The 15593-nt window shown below is 36.2% G+C and overlaps 1 protein-coding gene across 1 annotated transcript in view; it reads left to right on the forward strand.

Moving 5' to 3' along the window:
* The first annotated feature begins 8376 nt into the window (after nucleotides 1–8376).
* Nucleotides 8377–15593, forward strand: part of LOC107716984 (zinc finger protein 385D-like) — a 67129-nt gene continuing 59912 nt past the window's right edge. The window contains exons 1-2 of the mRNA XM_016523624.1: nucleotides 8377–8435; nucleotides 11220–11337. Coding sequence (XP_016379110.1) covers nucleotides 8377–8435; nucleotides 11220–11337 — 177 coding nt within the window. The remainder of the gene's footprint in view (nucleotides 8436–11219; nucleotides 11338–15593) is intronic.

Raw genomic sequence — 15593 nt, forward strand, 5'->3', positions numbered from 1 at the left:
GGAAAGGCTTCATGTAAACACCTCAGGTGATGTAGATCTTAAATAATTCATTAAATCAAAGAAAAACAGCCTTGTAAGCAACTGAATCTGGCTACTCTCACAGTCTGATTCAAAAATAGCTTGCATGCATGCATGCATAGCTTTTATTGAATTCGTTAAGTGAAGTTAGAGATGTTACTGTCAGAAGTTGTTTAATTTCAAAATGAATACAAATAAATCATAAAAAGATTTAAAAGTCAGTGGGGTCATTTAAAAAAAAAAAAAATTAATACTTTTATTCAACAAGGACACATTAAAATGATCAAAAGTGACATTTATAATGTTATAAAAGATTTATATTTCAAATAAATGCAGTTGTTTTGAACTTTCTATTAATCAAAGAGTAGCATGGTTTCCACAAAAAAATATTAATTAATTTTCAACATTTATAAGAAATGCTTCTTGAGCAGCAAATCAAAATATTATTTTTGAATGGTTATGTGTGTGTGTGTGTTTACTTATATATATATATATATATATATATATATATAAATAGTTTAAAGGGATAGTTCACCCAAAAATGAAAATTACTCTATGATTTACTCACCTTCAAGTCATCCTGGGTGTATATGACTTTCTTCTTTCAGACGAATACAATCAGAGTTATTTTTAAAAAAATGTCCTGACTCTTCCAAGCTTTAGAATGGCAGTGAATGGGGGTCGAGAGTTTGAAGCCCAAAAAAGTGCATCCATCCATGATAAAAAGTGCTCCACATGGCTCCGGTGGGCTAATAAAGGCCTTCTGAACCAAATCGATGGGTTTGTGTAAGAAAAATACAGGAATATGCGTAGCGTAAGCTCCAGTGAGAAAGTCATATACACCTAGGATGCTGTATATGGTGAGTAAATCATGGGGTAATTTTCATTTTTGGGTGAAAATGAACTATCCCTTTAATGTAAAATATACCAATTAAAATATAAAATATTGTTATTTTAATATATATAAATCACGTTATTTCAGTCACTCTGTTGTGCATCAAAAATCAAACAATTTTATTCTCCAGCATATTTTAGTGATTTACAAACTTGAATATGAAAAATGCTGTCATTGTTTATTCATTCTAATATCTTTCAAAACAATGGAAATGAATGTTAACTACAGATGTCAAGCAAGACTTTTAATGGTTTTCGGTGTTCGTCTTTCCTCACACAAAGCTATCATTTGATTTCAGTCGTACGGACTCCTTTTGTTATGCTTTTTGTCCTTTCTGAAGCCTTGGTCTCTATCCACTGGCATTATGTGAAAGAGAACAGCTTAGACAGTCGGCTGAACCTCTTTTTTTTAGCATGAAGAAAGGAAGTCATACAGGTTTGAAATGACGAGATGGTGAGAAAATGACAGAATGTTCATTTTTGTCTGAACTGTTCCTTCAATCCTGTAACTCACATGAAGAAGCAGGGCAGTTTGTTTCACACTGTTTTGCCTCTGGAGTGTCTGATGTGTGTGTTCAGTGGCGTGTAGTCATATTCACCTTCCTCTCTTTCACACCACGATCAATCTTCTTCAGTAAGCATGCACGAATCGCCATCAGGAGATGAATGAACTCATTTCTGATGTCATGGATCTTGTTAAGGAATTCTCAGCCCATCTCCGTGAGGAACACTTGAGTGAGCATGAACCATTCTTCACTTTAAATGGAATTTCAATGGAATTCTGTGAGATAGAACCCGTTTGCATATGGGTTTGAAGAATAAACCACATATTCAAGTTGATTTTGATACTGCATCATGAATATTGCAGCAATTGTATTGCATTATTTATTTAATCATTGCATTTTCTTCCTTTCTGATTCCTTTCTTGTCTCACGCTATAAGACTATAAGATGTTTCCACCAATGTCTCTTATTTAAACTTCAGAAACAAAAACGCCATTAGAATTTGAATGTTTGATTCGTTTAAATCAGTTAAATTCAAAACTGATTCAACAATTTGTTTGCATCATTTAAAAATATATATTTTTCTTGTATTAATACATGTTATTAAAAATATATGTAGGTGAACACTGCTGTTTATAGCAATTTATTTATACCCTAGTGAAAAAATATACTAGAATGTATTTGAAATACATTTAATTTTCTGCTAAGTACTGTATACTGCACATACACTTACATATTTATGTTCTTAATAAAAAATACCCTGCAATCCCTACTTTTGGTATACTTTGAGTCTGCTAAATTGGAACAACTAATTTTGTGCTTAATGCACTTTAATTGTGTAGTGCTGAAGTCCAACTAAAGATATACTGAAGTGTATTTGATTGTGCTAAAGTGCAACTATAGCAAGTATACTTCAGGTACACTTTAAATATCATTTAACGAATGATACGATACAGAGATCATACAGTCCTTATTAATAGTGATAAAACACATTTTAGGCATAATATTAAGAAATGTGCATTGTGCAATAAAGAAATACTAAAAAAAATTTAATTATAATTTTATATCAGTAAGTCTTAAGTGATATGTCAATAAACATGTTAAAGGATTTGATGTATACTTAGTGTAAAATAAATGTATTTTAAATAAATTATGGCATAGGGTTTTTTTGGGTGGGGGTGGGGGTGGGGTATAAATGGAAACGATCAAATATTCTTCCATGCTCATTTAGTGAAAATCATGTCTCGATTATTTTAACTGATTTTACTGCTTATAATAATCATTTTCAATTTACTCAGCATCAGTGAATTTGCTTTCAGATGAAATGCATAAATAGCTCTAGTTAGCATCGTCAGTGTCAGTTTTGTTTTAAGTTGTTCTGCGAGTCTGAAGGCGTAGAGAAACTTTGGGAGGTCTGCGATGCGGCCTTTTGTTGGCTAAATGTTGTGTAACTCTAAACATGGCTCTATTGTTGGCGTGTTGAGTGTAGGAGGCTCTGCTGCTGAATCTGTGATTATGGTACGCGAGTTCAGTGCAAACCCCACTCACAGAGGAGAACCGAGATGGAGATGAAGATACAAGTGGGCAAGAGCTTCTCACAACAAGCATAAACAGCTCCAGAAAGCTCGACCTTGGGCTAGAAAAGATGAAAATAGACCCATAAGTCCACCTCTGTAGATTACTGAACTGCATTCACACTTGTTTGGGAGGTTAGATGCACACTGGTTATATAATCCTTGAGTTGAGGAGAGACTTTCACAGCTGTTCTGTCTCGGTGAGCGTAGAGCAGATCGGTCGAGCATGGACTAAATTGTACTTTCTGAAGAAATGTTCCTAGTTTAATTGTGCATGATTATGGCATGTTTGTATTCATCATCTTTTATCCTTTATGCCCTTCCTCTGTCATGAATCACTTATTTTTTGAGATTCAGTCAGTTCCTGTTTGATAAACTCACAAATGGCGCTTTTCCACTGCATGGTACGACTCGGCTCGGTACGGCTCAGTACGGCACGGCACGGCTCGGTTTGGCTCGGTTTGCGTTTCCACTGCAGTTTATTACCACTTTAGAGTGGGTGGGATTATTCACATGTCGTTATAGTTGCGCCGCCTCTACTGCCGCGACTCCTGAAAAACTTTTTCATTTGGCGTCGCCCCATCAAGCTCTCGCTGGATCCGCTCCTCTGCTATCAACGAGAGGGACGTCTGTACTTCCTCAACAGGGGGAACAGAAGCGCCAAAAGTGTAAGTCCAAACCTACACTTTGGGGTCGGGAAGTTATTTAAAAAGTTATTTAAAAAATGCATTTATTTGATCAAAATTACAGTAAAATTGTGGAGCTGTGCGAAGTCCCTTCATGCTTCAAACGCTCCACCATCATCCCCATCCCAAAGAAATCCAAAATTACAGGACTTAATGACTACAGGCCTGTGGCTCTAACGTCTGTGGTCATGAAGTCTTTTGAAAAACTGGTGCTGGCCCACCTGAAGGACATCACTGGACCCTTGCTGGATCCTCTGCTGGGAACAGGTCTGTGGACGATGCAGTTAACATGGGACTGCATTATGTTCTGCAACATCTAGACAGACCAGGGACTTATGTGAGGATCCTGTTCGTGGACTTCAGCTCGGCCTTTAACACTATCATCCCAAACCACCTCCTGCCCAAACTACTCTAACGTCTGTGGTCATGAAGTCTTTTGAAAAACTGGTGCTGGCCCACCTGAAGGACATCACTGGACCCTTGCTGGATCCTCTTCAGTTTGCCTACAGAGCAAACAGGTCTGTGGACGATGCAGTTAACATGGGACTGCATTATGTTCTGCAACATCTAGACAGACCAGGGACTTATGTGAGGATCCTGTTCGTGGACTTCAGCTCGGCCTTTAACACTATCATCCCAAACCTCCTCCTGCCCAAACTAACTCAGCTCTCCGTGCCCACCTCCGTCTGTCAGTGGATCAACAGCTTCCTGACAGACAGGCAGCAGCTAGTGAGGCTGGGAAAATACACATCCAGCACCCGTATAATCAGCACTGGAGCTCCTCAGGGCTGCGTCCTCTCCCCACTGCTCTTCTCCCTGTACACCAACGACTGCACCTCTAAAGACCCCTCTGTCAAGCTCCTGAAGTTTGCAGACGACACCACACTCATCGGCCTCATTCAGGACGGTGATGAGTCTGCTTACAGACAGGAGGTCGAGCAGCTGTCTGTCTGGTGCAGTCTCAACAACTTGGAGCTCAACACGCTCAAAACTGTGGAGATGATCGTGGACTTCAGGAGAAACCTCCCTGCTCTCCCCCCACTCACCATCATGGACAGCACTGTGACTGCAGTGGAGTCATTCAGGTTCCTGGGCACCACAATCTCTCAGGACCTGAAGTGGGACACTCACATAGACTCCATTGTTAAAAAGGCCCAGCAGAGGTTGTACTTCCTTCGCCAGCTGAGGAAGTTCAACCTGTCACAGGAGCTGCTGAAACAGTTCTACTCCGCCATCATTTAATCTGTCCTCTGCACTTCTATAACTGTCTGGTTCAGCTCAGCTACCAAATCTGACCTCAGAAGACTACAGAGGGTAGTCCGGACTGCTGAGCGTATCATTGGTTCAACCTTCCCTTCTCTCCAAGAACTGTACTCATCCAGAGTGGGCAAAAGGGCTGGCAAAATCACTCTGGACCCCTCACATCCAGCACACTCCCTCTTTGAACTGTTGCCATCTGGTCGACGCTACAGAGCTCTGAGCACCAGAACGGCCAGACACAGGAACAGTTTCTTCCCTCAGGCCATCCATCTCATGAACACTTGACAATAACTGTGGAACACACACTATTTATTCACTCATACACTTATTTATCTAACACACATACTCAGTCTACATTTCAATTTGCACATAATATACCTGTACATACAACTGTCTATTGTTCTATACCTGTACATACAATTGTCGGTTTGTATATTTTTTATTCCTTATTTTACTTGTTCTATTTTTTATTTTTTAATTATTTTTATTTCTTATTATCTGTGTTTTTTGTTCTGTCACTGTCATTCTGTTACACTGTGGAAGCTTCTGTCACGAAAACAAATTCCTCGTATGTGTAAACATACCTGGCAATAAAGCTCATTCTGATTCTGATTCTGAAATGTTATTACAATTTAAAATAGCTATTTTCTATTGTAATATACAGTATGTTAAAATGCAAAGCTGAATTTTCAGCATCATTACTCCAGTCTTCAGTGTCACATGATCTTCAGAAATCATTCTAATATGCTGATTTTGCAGCTCAAGAAGCATTTCTGATTATTATCAATGTTGAAAACAGTCGTGCTGCTTCATATTCTTGTGGAAACCGTGGTACAGTTTCTTTTTCAGAATTCTTTACTGAATAGAAAGTTCAAAAGAAAAGCATTTATTTGAAATATAAATCTTTTGTAACATTTTTTATGTATTTACTGTCACATTTGATCAATTGAATGCGTCCTTGCTCAATAAAAGTATTAATTTCTTTCCAAAAAAAAAAAAAAGAAACTGTTTGGATGGTAGTGTACATATTTTCTCATTGGATGTCCTTTTTTTCAAGTAAAATGTCTTGCTAATGACTCATTTGCACCTTGGGTATCTCCATTTATAAAGTATCTTCCCAAACTCTGGTCTGTGGTATATATGTACATCTCTCATATCACAGTCACGCAGCCGCAGCCACCAGTGGAGAGGTGAGCCGGCCGTTTGCTGTGTAATGAAAGGGTTTGTTCGAGCAGCAGGTGTGTGATACGGGCTCTATTCAGGAAGGTCTTTGTGTCTGCGTGCGTGTGGGCAGAGGTTGTGCTCAAGCACCTCAATAGAAGCTTCTGCTGCGATGGCCTCGGCTCTTTGTACCTATCTGTCAGCGAGTGCTTTTCTCAGTTCAAGAGACTGTGCCTTTTCTCCTGCAGATCCTGTCCGCTTTCAGATTACTGCATTTTGGACATTTTGACTAGTTGAGAACTGCATTTTTTTTTCAAGCGGATATCTGACACAGATTTTTTGTGTGCATTTAAGCATCCAAAACAAATACTTTTGTTGCATCCAAATTGAGTAACTTTAAAATGTGGTTCTAAGCCCAATACATAGCTGATCTAAACAATCTTGTGCAATTAAAATCCACTCGTTTATATTTGTGCATGGCTAAACAAAGTAATTCTTGCTAGACGAACCTCTTTGTGTGTACGCCATCTGAATCTCTATTTAAAGCGTTATAGCTGTTGTTTCCCAGATTGAAAGTCATCATGAAATCCAAAATGACCGTAACAAATCACAGAATTAAAAACGAGGCTCTGTTTCGCCATGTTTGTATATGGTGGTTTTCTATCTGTGTGAACTGTCATGCAATTAACAAGTTTTAACATGTTTGCTGTCACATACAAGTACTCGTTTGCGCATAACCATCCATGTTTCAGATGCTCTTAATGATATGGACTGATTGATTAGATTCAGTCTGGTTTTAGTATTATTTATATTTAGTATTGTTTTAGTATTATTATTGTTAAGTAAAACTAAAACCATAAAAAAAATGTATTGCTTGAAATAAAAGTATTGCTAATTTAAATAAAATATAAAACTTAAACTTGATTTTAGCTAGTTGCCAAGGCAACATTTTCTCATTTTTGTTTAAAGTTGAAGTAACAAAATAACTAAAAATAACATATATATATATATATATATATATATATATATATATACACACACACACACACTTTTGTAACAATATGTATTTATTATCACTTTTTATCTATTTAACATATCCTTGCTGAATAAAAGTATTGATTTTCTTTTAAAAAATGTGTTTTTTGAAATAGAAAATATAAAAAAGAAATGCAATATTAATAAAAACTATAAAAATACATCAGTGATAGGCTAAAACACTGATGTATATACTATTATAGTATTTATTAATATTTTGAATTAGCTTTTATTTTTATATTTTCAGTTTTCATTTTCATTTTAGTTATAATTTATTCTTTTTTTTTTCTTTTTGGTTTTAGTAATTGTAGTACTTCAAGTTCAACTTATTTTATTTTAGTTAGTTAATTATAGTTAATTATAGTATATATAGTATAATTATAGTAATAGCTTAATTTTAGGCAAAATTCCTGATTTTCATGTGATGAAATTTTCATTAGATTTTTCATCGAATATGTCTATTTTTTCAGATTTATTTGAATTAACAAAAACATATATATATATATAATAGTTTTCATTTTATTTAGCAATAAACACACTAATTGCATTCCACGGTATGTGACTTTATATAACCAAAGAAAATTTGTATTGCTCAGATGTTGCTCAAGAGATTTAATGGAGTACTTTACATTTCTTTTATGTATTGGCTTTGCCTCAGAAGTTTCTCATAAAAACAAAAACCAATAAGGCAATGATTGACATATGGTAGGAATATATAAATATGTTTAGCAGTTCAGATCATGTGATGTTAGGAGATTTTGATGAGAAACCTTTGAGTTCTGTTGAGAACCGACTATTAATGGCAGACTTTGATGTCTTGGCAAATCTGAGACGTTGTTTAATCAGAAGATATTTGCTCTCCATTTTATCTTATATAATCTATTGAGGAGAAACCATTTTAATGTGCATGCAAGATATCTCACTTTGGATCTTTCTTTCAACATGAAAGGTTATTCTGTGTACTATGAAGTACTAAGAATAAGGAACTGTGACGTCTGTTGTTTCATTCTCTAATGCTTCTCCTAATGTTCCACTTTGAGAGCTGTGATTTATATCTATATATCTCATTTAATTTCAATTCTCTTTTGCTACAGCCCTCTGGCACACGCCATAACTCATCATTATGTGTGCAATAAGTCAGATAAGCAGTTCAATATTTAATATGTTTCCCTCAGATTTGTTTGGATGTTATCTGGGTCTCACGCCGCAGCCGACTGCAGGATAATGTTACACATGTTTAACAACATGGAGGAGATTGTACTTGTTCATCATCCTGGCCTGGCCTCCTCATCCCGATCTGAATTGTAAATTTCGTCGGTTAAAATCAATAGATGCAGGGACTGGGATTCACACACGTGGGCGTGTAATTGGGAAAAACATAAGAGCTGGTATTGCTTCTGACAGGTCATTTATCCCACTTTAGTTAATGGTAAGCGTGGCTGGTGTTGGCCGCGGCTGGATTCGGTCATTAAAACTCGGTCTATGTTTTCTCTCGTGCTTTGTTTCTACAGAATAAACACTTTGCAAGTTGTGCTGATCTGTTTTGTTCCACAGAAGAAATACAGGTTTGAAACAATACGAGGATGCATAAAGTAGATATTTACTTTTTTATTTCTTATTTATGATTGATACTCCATAAACGTCTCATGAAATGCTCAGTCATTGGTTCCCGTCACAGTGATGTGAACCGCTGCAGTCGTGGCAAGACGGTGTTCAAATGTGTGTTAATCAGTGTTTGCATGAATGAGAGGAGACAGTCTCATAAGGGGGAAGAGGAAGTGCACCGCAGGAGGTTCACGCTCGCACACTGACATGTTTGCGGTGCGTTAAGATGCTGCACGTCAGGAAATGTCTCGTGTCTGTCAGTGGGCAGCGGGAGGCTGATTTAAGACGACTTTGAATATCTTGACATCCTGGAAATTTTGAGGTTCCACTTTTTTCAGGAACAAACCAGATTTGGGCATTTGAACGTGAATTATACACACCAGAATGCTGTAGGGCACTTAATGTGTCAGAGACCATTTGTGAAGTTGCCCTTAAAGCAGTTTAGAAAAACAACAAGTGATTTTTGCTCAAGACATCTTGAAGTCGTAGAAGTAAAGCTATTATGCCCATTGAATCAGTAGTTTGTCTTAAAATGTCGCCGTATGGAAACAATATACTGAAATTGAACCATCAACTGAATGTGTGCCACATTTAGCACTTTAATTTGAGACGGATTCAGTGATTATGACTGACCTCTGATGATACCATTTGTGTTTTGCACATTTAAAGTCAAAATTCACCCTGTTTACATTTAGTTGGCATGAAATGGAACTTCACCTTATATCTATTTCCAAAATGCATGTAATTTATCACTTTGTGAGCGACTCATCCGTGCATATGTTTTATTTTTAAAAACATTTTTGTTGAGTCTTTAATCAAAATTATTATCATTTTAATGTCCATTTAACCAGATTTTAAGAATAAAATGACGATTGGTACACATTGGTTTTCTTGCTTACTGATGTTTGAGCTGCTTATTTCAGGGTTTCTGCGGCTCTTAAAAAGGTCCTGAATCTTCATGAACTGAAGAAAGTCTTAAGTTCATGAAGTTATGGCATTAAATGTTGCATGCACTGCCAATATATATATGTCTCATATATATATATATACTACCGCTCAAAAGCTATATATCATCCAAGTGGATGCTGCACACTGGTGGTGGTTGAGCAGAGACCCCCCCACATGATTGTAAAGCGCTTTGGGTGTACAACAATACACAATAAAGTGCTATGTAAATGCATCATTCATTCATTCATTCATATATATATATATCTTTCTCAATATTTTTGTCTTGCTTTCAGATACAAAAATCTAAATATTCTTAAATCAGGCAGTGTGATCAGAAGGTACAGTACAAGAGGAACTGTTGTTTTTACCTGTTACAATGTTTGACAAATACAAATTGTTGTTCAAAAAAAAAAGAAGGTACAGTAAAAGTGATTCTAGTGGAAGCAGAGCTATTCAGGCCATAAGTTTTGTTTTTGTTTTTTATTTTTTATTTTTTTTGGAAAATGAATTAAAAAGTCTATTGAAAAGATCTATTGTAGTTATATTTTAAAACTTTGAAGCATTGCTAATGCAAGACATTTACATTTAAAGACCATATCTCGTGTTACATTTAATTTATTCTTTAATTTTCTTTATTTGGTCCTAAAAAGGTCTTAAAAAGTCTTTGATTTGACCTTCATAAAACCTGCAGAAACCATGTTATTCATTGTGTGCATGTTTTTGCTTTGACGCCAAAATCCTAGAAAACCCTGGCGATTTCTAAATATCATGCAAGCGAGGGTTTTACAGTTGTTCTTGTGTTGTTGAGCTTTTCTAATGAGTTCTTTTTGATGGTTATCAGGTTTTTATTGTGCATGTAAATGCTTTGAATGAGAAGCAGCGTTTCCTCGCTCAACCCCGGCGTGTTTGGAGCGCGAGGTCATCGCCGCGCACAGATGGTTTGTCTCTTTTTCTTTTCTCTCTGCTCTTTTTTTCGCTCACTTCCTGCGTTGTTTGCACGTCGTCCTCTGAGTCCTTCGATTTCCCAGCAGCCCTTCGCAGGCCAGCTGGACGTTCTCCAAAACTTGCACCCATCCTGCTGTTTTTAAGTGCCATCTCGTCCTCTTTTTAGCCGTGCGTGAGAGTTATGCCGCAATTATACTATGTAACATTTTCAGATACGGTGTCCAGCAATTTTTCACGCTCATTTCAAACACTTACATGTGGTACCAATATGGCATGGATTCGTACTAAATTGACATCAGACCATAACTTACTACGACTGATTGGCCTGATGTCGTCTATTAAAGAAGAGCGTATCAGGTTTCTAAACTGCGTGTCACTTGTCGGGGCTTAAAGTGGAATTGATTTAGGAGCCTCATCTACAGCTGGCCGCAGAAGACGATTGTGAATCGAAAGTGATTTTCTGCTTGTGTAACACCGGCGGCTGGGCTGACATCTGTCTGCAGCAGGTTCAAGTTGTTGAACCATCACAGATCAGACAGAGGAGAGAGCGCCCGTATATCAGTCTGAGGAGACGGACGCTTATCTGATAGATGGACAAATGAATGCAGCAGGCAGAAAGCTGTTTTGCATCACACGTTCAGCGTTCCGGCCTCCTCTAAAAGAAAAGCTGTCTCATGCGGCGTGTGCCAGCTGAGGTTTAACTCGCAGGTAAGTTCTGTTCACCGTGACCCTGATATTCCCACCTAAAGCTGCCGTAGAAAAGTACAAATGTAATTATCCAATGCAGTAAGTGTAATATACACTGAACAAAATTATAAATGCAACACTTTTGTTTTTTCCCCCATTTTTCATGAGCTGAACTCAAAGATCTAAGACTTTTTCTATGTACACAAAAGGCCTATTTCTCTCAAATATTGTTCACAAATCTGTCTAAATCTGTGTTAGTGAGCACTTCTCCTTTGCCGAGATAATCCATCCACCTCATAAAGCATCCAAACATTACTTTGATTTTGTGTTTTAGTAAGATTATCAGTTTCAGTTTTCAAAAATGAAATTTCTGGCATTATTTACTTATCCTGATGCTTATTTTGATGAAATATTTGAAAAACGAATAAACATCTAAAAAGCAGGGCTGGGTAATGATACTGTTTTCCAGATTCAGTTAAGTTGATTCACAAATGCTCAGTTTGATTCTGATTCTTTTTGGAATGTTGCAGGACATTTTGCTTACAAGAAATACATTTTCTCTCGCTGCTAATGCTGTAAATTATACAGGACAGTGTTTCAGACTGATTCAAACCACTGAACTGTCTTCTTTAACCATTCATTAAACAAGACGGTGCATAAGAGTAATTTTTTGTGAATGGTCGCACTATATGTTTTTTACAACTGAAAATAACCTGTTAATAAAAGTAATTTGTTTTAAGAGTTGAACTACATTGGTCAGGCTCTTTATTTATTTAATTGACTAAAAGGTTCTGAATAAAAAGATTCATTTGTTTTATGATTTAGATTACATTGGTCGTGCTGTATATATTTGACTCACTATAAAGAATCATTTTGTAAGAGTAATTTGTTTTGTGAGTTTCTGCTACATTGGTTGGGCAATGTATGTGTTTGATTCAATAAAAATAACTGGTTCATTAGAGTCATCTATTTTGAGAACTGACTGCATTGGTCATGCTGTGTTTTTAATTCACTAAAAAGAACCAGTTCATCAGAATGATTTGTGAATCGTACTACATTGGTCACGCTGTATGTTTTTAATGAACTAAAAAGAACCAATTCATAAGAGTCATTTGTGAATCATTCTACACTGATGACTGTATTTGATTCACTAAAAAAGTTTTTTTTTTCTGACTTTATTGGTTGCACTGTATGTTTTTAATTCACTGGGAAAAAAATCATTAGAGTCATTTGTTTGTGATTTGGACTACATTGGTCACGCTGTATGTATTTGATTCACTAATACGAACCAAATTATAAGAGCCATTTGTTTTGAGAATCTGACTACATTGGTTGCGCCATATGTTTTTGGTTCACTGAAAAGAGCAGGTTCATGAGTCATTTGTTTGTGATTTGGACTACATTGGTCACACTGTATGTGTTTGAGTCACTAAAAGAACTGGTTCATAAGAGTCATCTGTTTGGTCAATCGTACTACATTGATCACGTCATAATGTGTTTGATTCTCTAATAAGAACCAAATTAGAAGAGTCTTTTTTTTTGTTGAGAATCTGACTACATTGGTTACGCTGTATGTTTGTAATTCACTAAAAAGAAGCAGTTTATAAGAGTCATTTGTGAATCGTACTATATTGGTCACACTGTATTTGATTCACTGAAAAGAATCAGATTATAAGAGTAATTTGTTTTGAGAATCTACGTATGTTTTTAATTCACTAAATAGAACTGTTTTATTCGAGTCATTTGTTTATGATTTGGATAACATTAGTCATTCTGTATGTGTTTGATTCACTATAAAGAACCAGCTCATAAGAGTCATTTGTTTTGTGAATTGGACAACATTGGTTGCATTGTATGTGCTTGATTCACTAAAAAGAACCAAACTATGAGTCATTTGTTTTGAGAATCTGACTGCTCTGGTTGTGCTGTATTGATGAACTAAAAATAACCTCTCTTATAAGAGTCAGTCGCTTCAGTTATCAGGCCACACTGAATGTTTTTGATTCACTATAAAGAACCAAAGTCATTAGTTTCGGGAATTGATATCTTTACCCAGCCCTATATGCAGTAAAGAACTAAACTGTCAATACACTGTGTGTAAAGCAAGTAAAGAAGTCCTGCCCGTATATTTGATCCATTTCTACTGTCATACATTATATATCGTCATACTTCCAGCCATCTATTAGGCTCAGACTGTAGATCATCCACTGACACATCCGATTCATTGAGGATGACTTTGAAATGGCCGAGAGGACAATTGTATTTTCCGTCCTTCATCCATATACTTCTTCCTGTGTGCCACACTTTCATCATAGGTATTTAATCCAAATAGGATTACTTTAAAAAATCCTAATAGCATAAATAATCAAAAATAAAGCAAAAATAATCATAATAGCATTTCCCATATCCGCTCTATTAGGCGGTCATTTACACTGTCCATCACTGTCAGATATTAAACTGTAATAGGCCTATCAAACAGTAATCACAGCTCATTATGTGCATCCGTCAGGACCGTGTGACAGGATGAGTGGGCGGAGCTGCTGTTGACCTACCACATGCCCTGTAGCTCTCCAGCAGCCAATCATAGAGAGCGTCATGCATTCAAATCACGCTGTTTTCTCAGCAAAGCCTCATTATCATTGGCCGTTTGTGTTCCAGCTTCCAATCAGCTCCAATCTGGAGAGTTACAGAGTCCAGCCAGGCGTGCCGGGCGACTTTCGAAAATGACATTTAGTTTTTATACTGTATATATCGCCACAGGTCTATTTGAATATGAGTCACTTGGTTATGGATTCTTCTGGGCGTATGAATTATACATTTTATAATGGTGGGAGAGAGAAAAGCTAGTTAGTTCTTGAAGTGCTTTTCTCTTTGCCTGCCAAACACAGAGAATGTAGCTCTAATTTGCTTTTGCCATGATTGATTGACAGTGTCGCTGTTGCCCATCTTAGTTAAGGCTTGGCCATCACAGTGGCCAGTTTTTTTTTTATTTAGAATTTATAATGTTTTTATTTAGAATTATTTACAATTGTTGTTATAATTATTACCTTTTTGTATTTATTTTATATTTGTATTTATGTATGATTTAATATTATTTACCCCCACAGTTTATAATATTAATTTATTAAGTTTTAGATTTATTATTTATAAATATTGTACCTTTTTATATTTATTGTATTTTTTAAATTATTTATTATTTAACATTATTTCATTTTATTTTAGTGTTTTCTAACTTACTGCCAAAAAGTTAGTTCTGAACTAGCATCTTTGTCTTTGTTACTCACATGCTTGTCTTTTTTTAAATTTAATTTTACAATGAATTATCATTTAAATGTTTTTAAATGACTTATAATTGTTTTTATTTATTTTTTATAACTTTTTACATTATTTATTTTGAACTTACTGGCAAATATTTAGTTTAGACCCTATATGTTTGTTGCTCACATAAATATGAGACACTTGGTTATGGATTCTTCTGGGCGTATGAATATAAATACAGTATATAATGGCAGGGGAAAGAAAACCTAGTTAGTTTTTGAAGAGCTTTGCTCTTTGCCTGCCAAGTACAGACTGCGGCTCTAATTTGCTTTTCCCATGATTGATTGATAGCGTCATTTAACAGCGTCCCATTGCAGGTGCCCATCTTAGTTAAAGGCTCACGGGGCAGGACTGACTTCCTCCTCGTCGGGCGTCCGCTCTCGGCCATCACAGTGGCAGCTCTTCCGTGTCGTGCGTTTAATGAATGGTTGATTGTGGCTCAGATTGCACATGACATTTATCTGTGTCACTGCATTCTCCCCTGTGATTGGCCGACGGAACGAATAGCTGGAAGGTGTCGGGAAACATCCCATCTATCATGGTGTTAAAGCCATTTTCATAACACTATCCCGCTCAGATGATGTGTTACTTACAAACCCCCCTGATATAAATCTATATGATTATGATCCATATCCTGCACTGCTATTTGTACAAATACAATATATCAAAAGGAGTCTGATCCATCATGACGTCTTATTGCTTTTCATAAAGGCATATCTGCCCTTAATGTCTTTACAAAATTACCTCTCTGGCAAGCAAGCTGGTATTGTAAAGAAATAAGTTGTGAGAAGAATGTGAGTATGAAATATGTTGTTAGCAAGGTCTGAATTGAATGCTCACCAAAGTGAGTAAAAATCAGCTTTGGTAGGTAAACAGCAGTTTTACCTAGTTTTACCAATGCAATTATTAAATTAAATAGAAATGTATTTATTTATAATTATTGTAACTATTTAAATATT

The sequence above is a fragment of the Sinocyclocheilus rhinocerous genome, unplaced genomic scaffold (genome assembly GCF_001515625.1).
Source record: "Sinocyclocheilus rhinocerous isolate Xijiao unplaced genomic scaffold, SAMN03320098_v1.1 scaffold1832, whole genome shotgun sequence".
Taxonomy (NCBI): Eukaryota; Metazoa; Chordata; class Actinopteri; order Cypriniformes; family Cyprinidae; genus Sinocyclocheilus; species Sinocyclocheilus rhinocerous.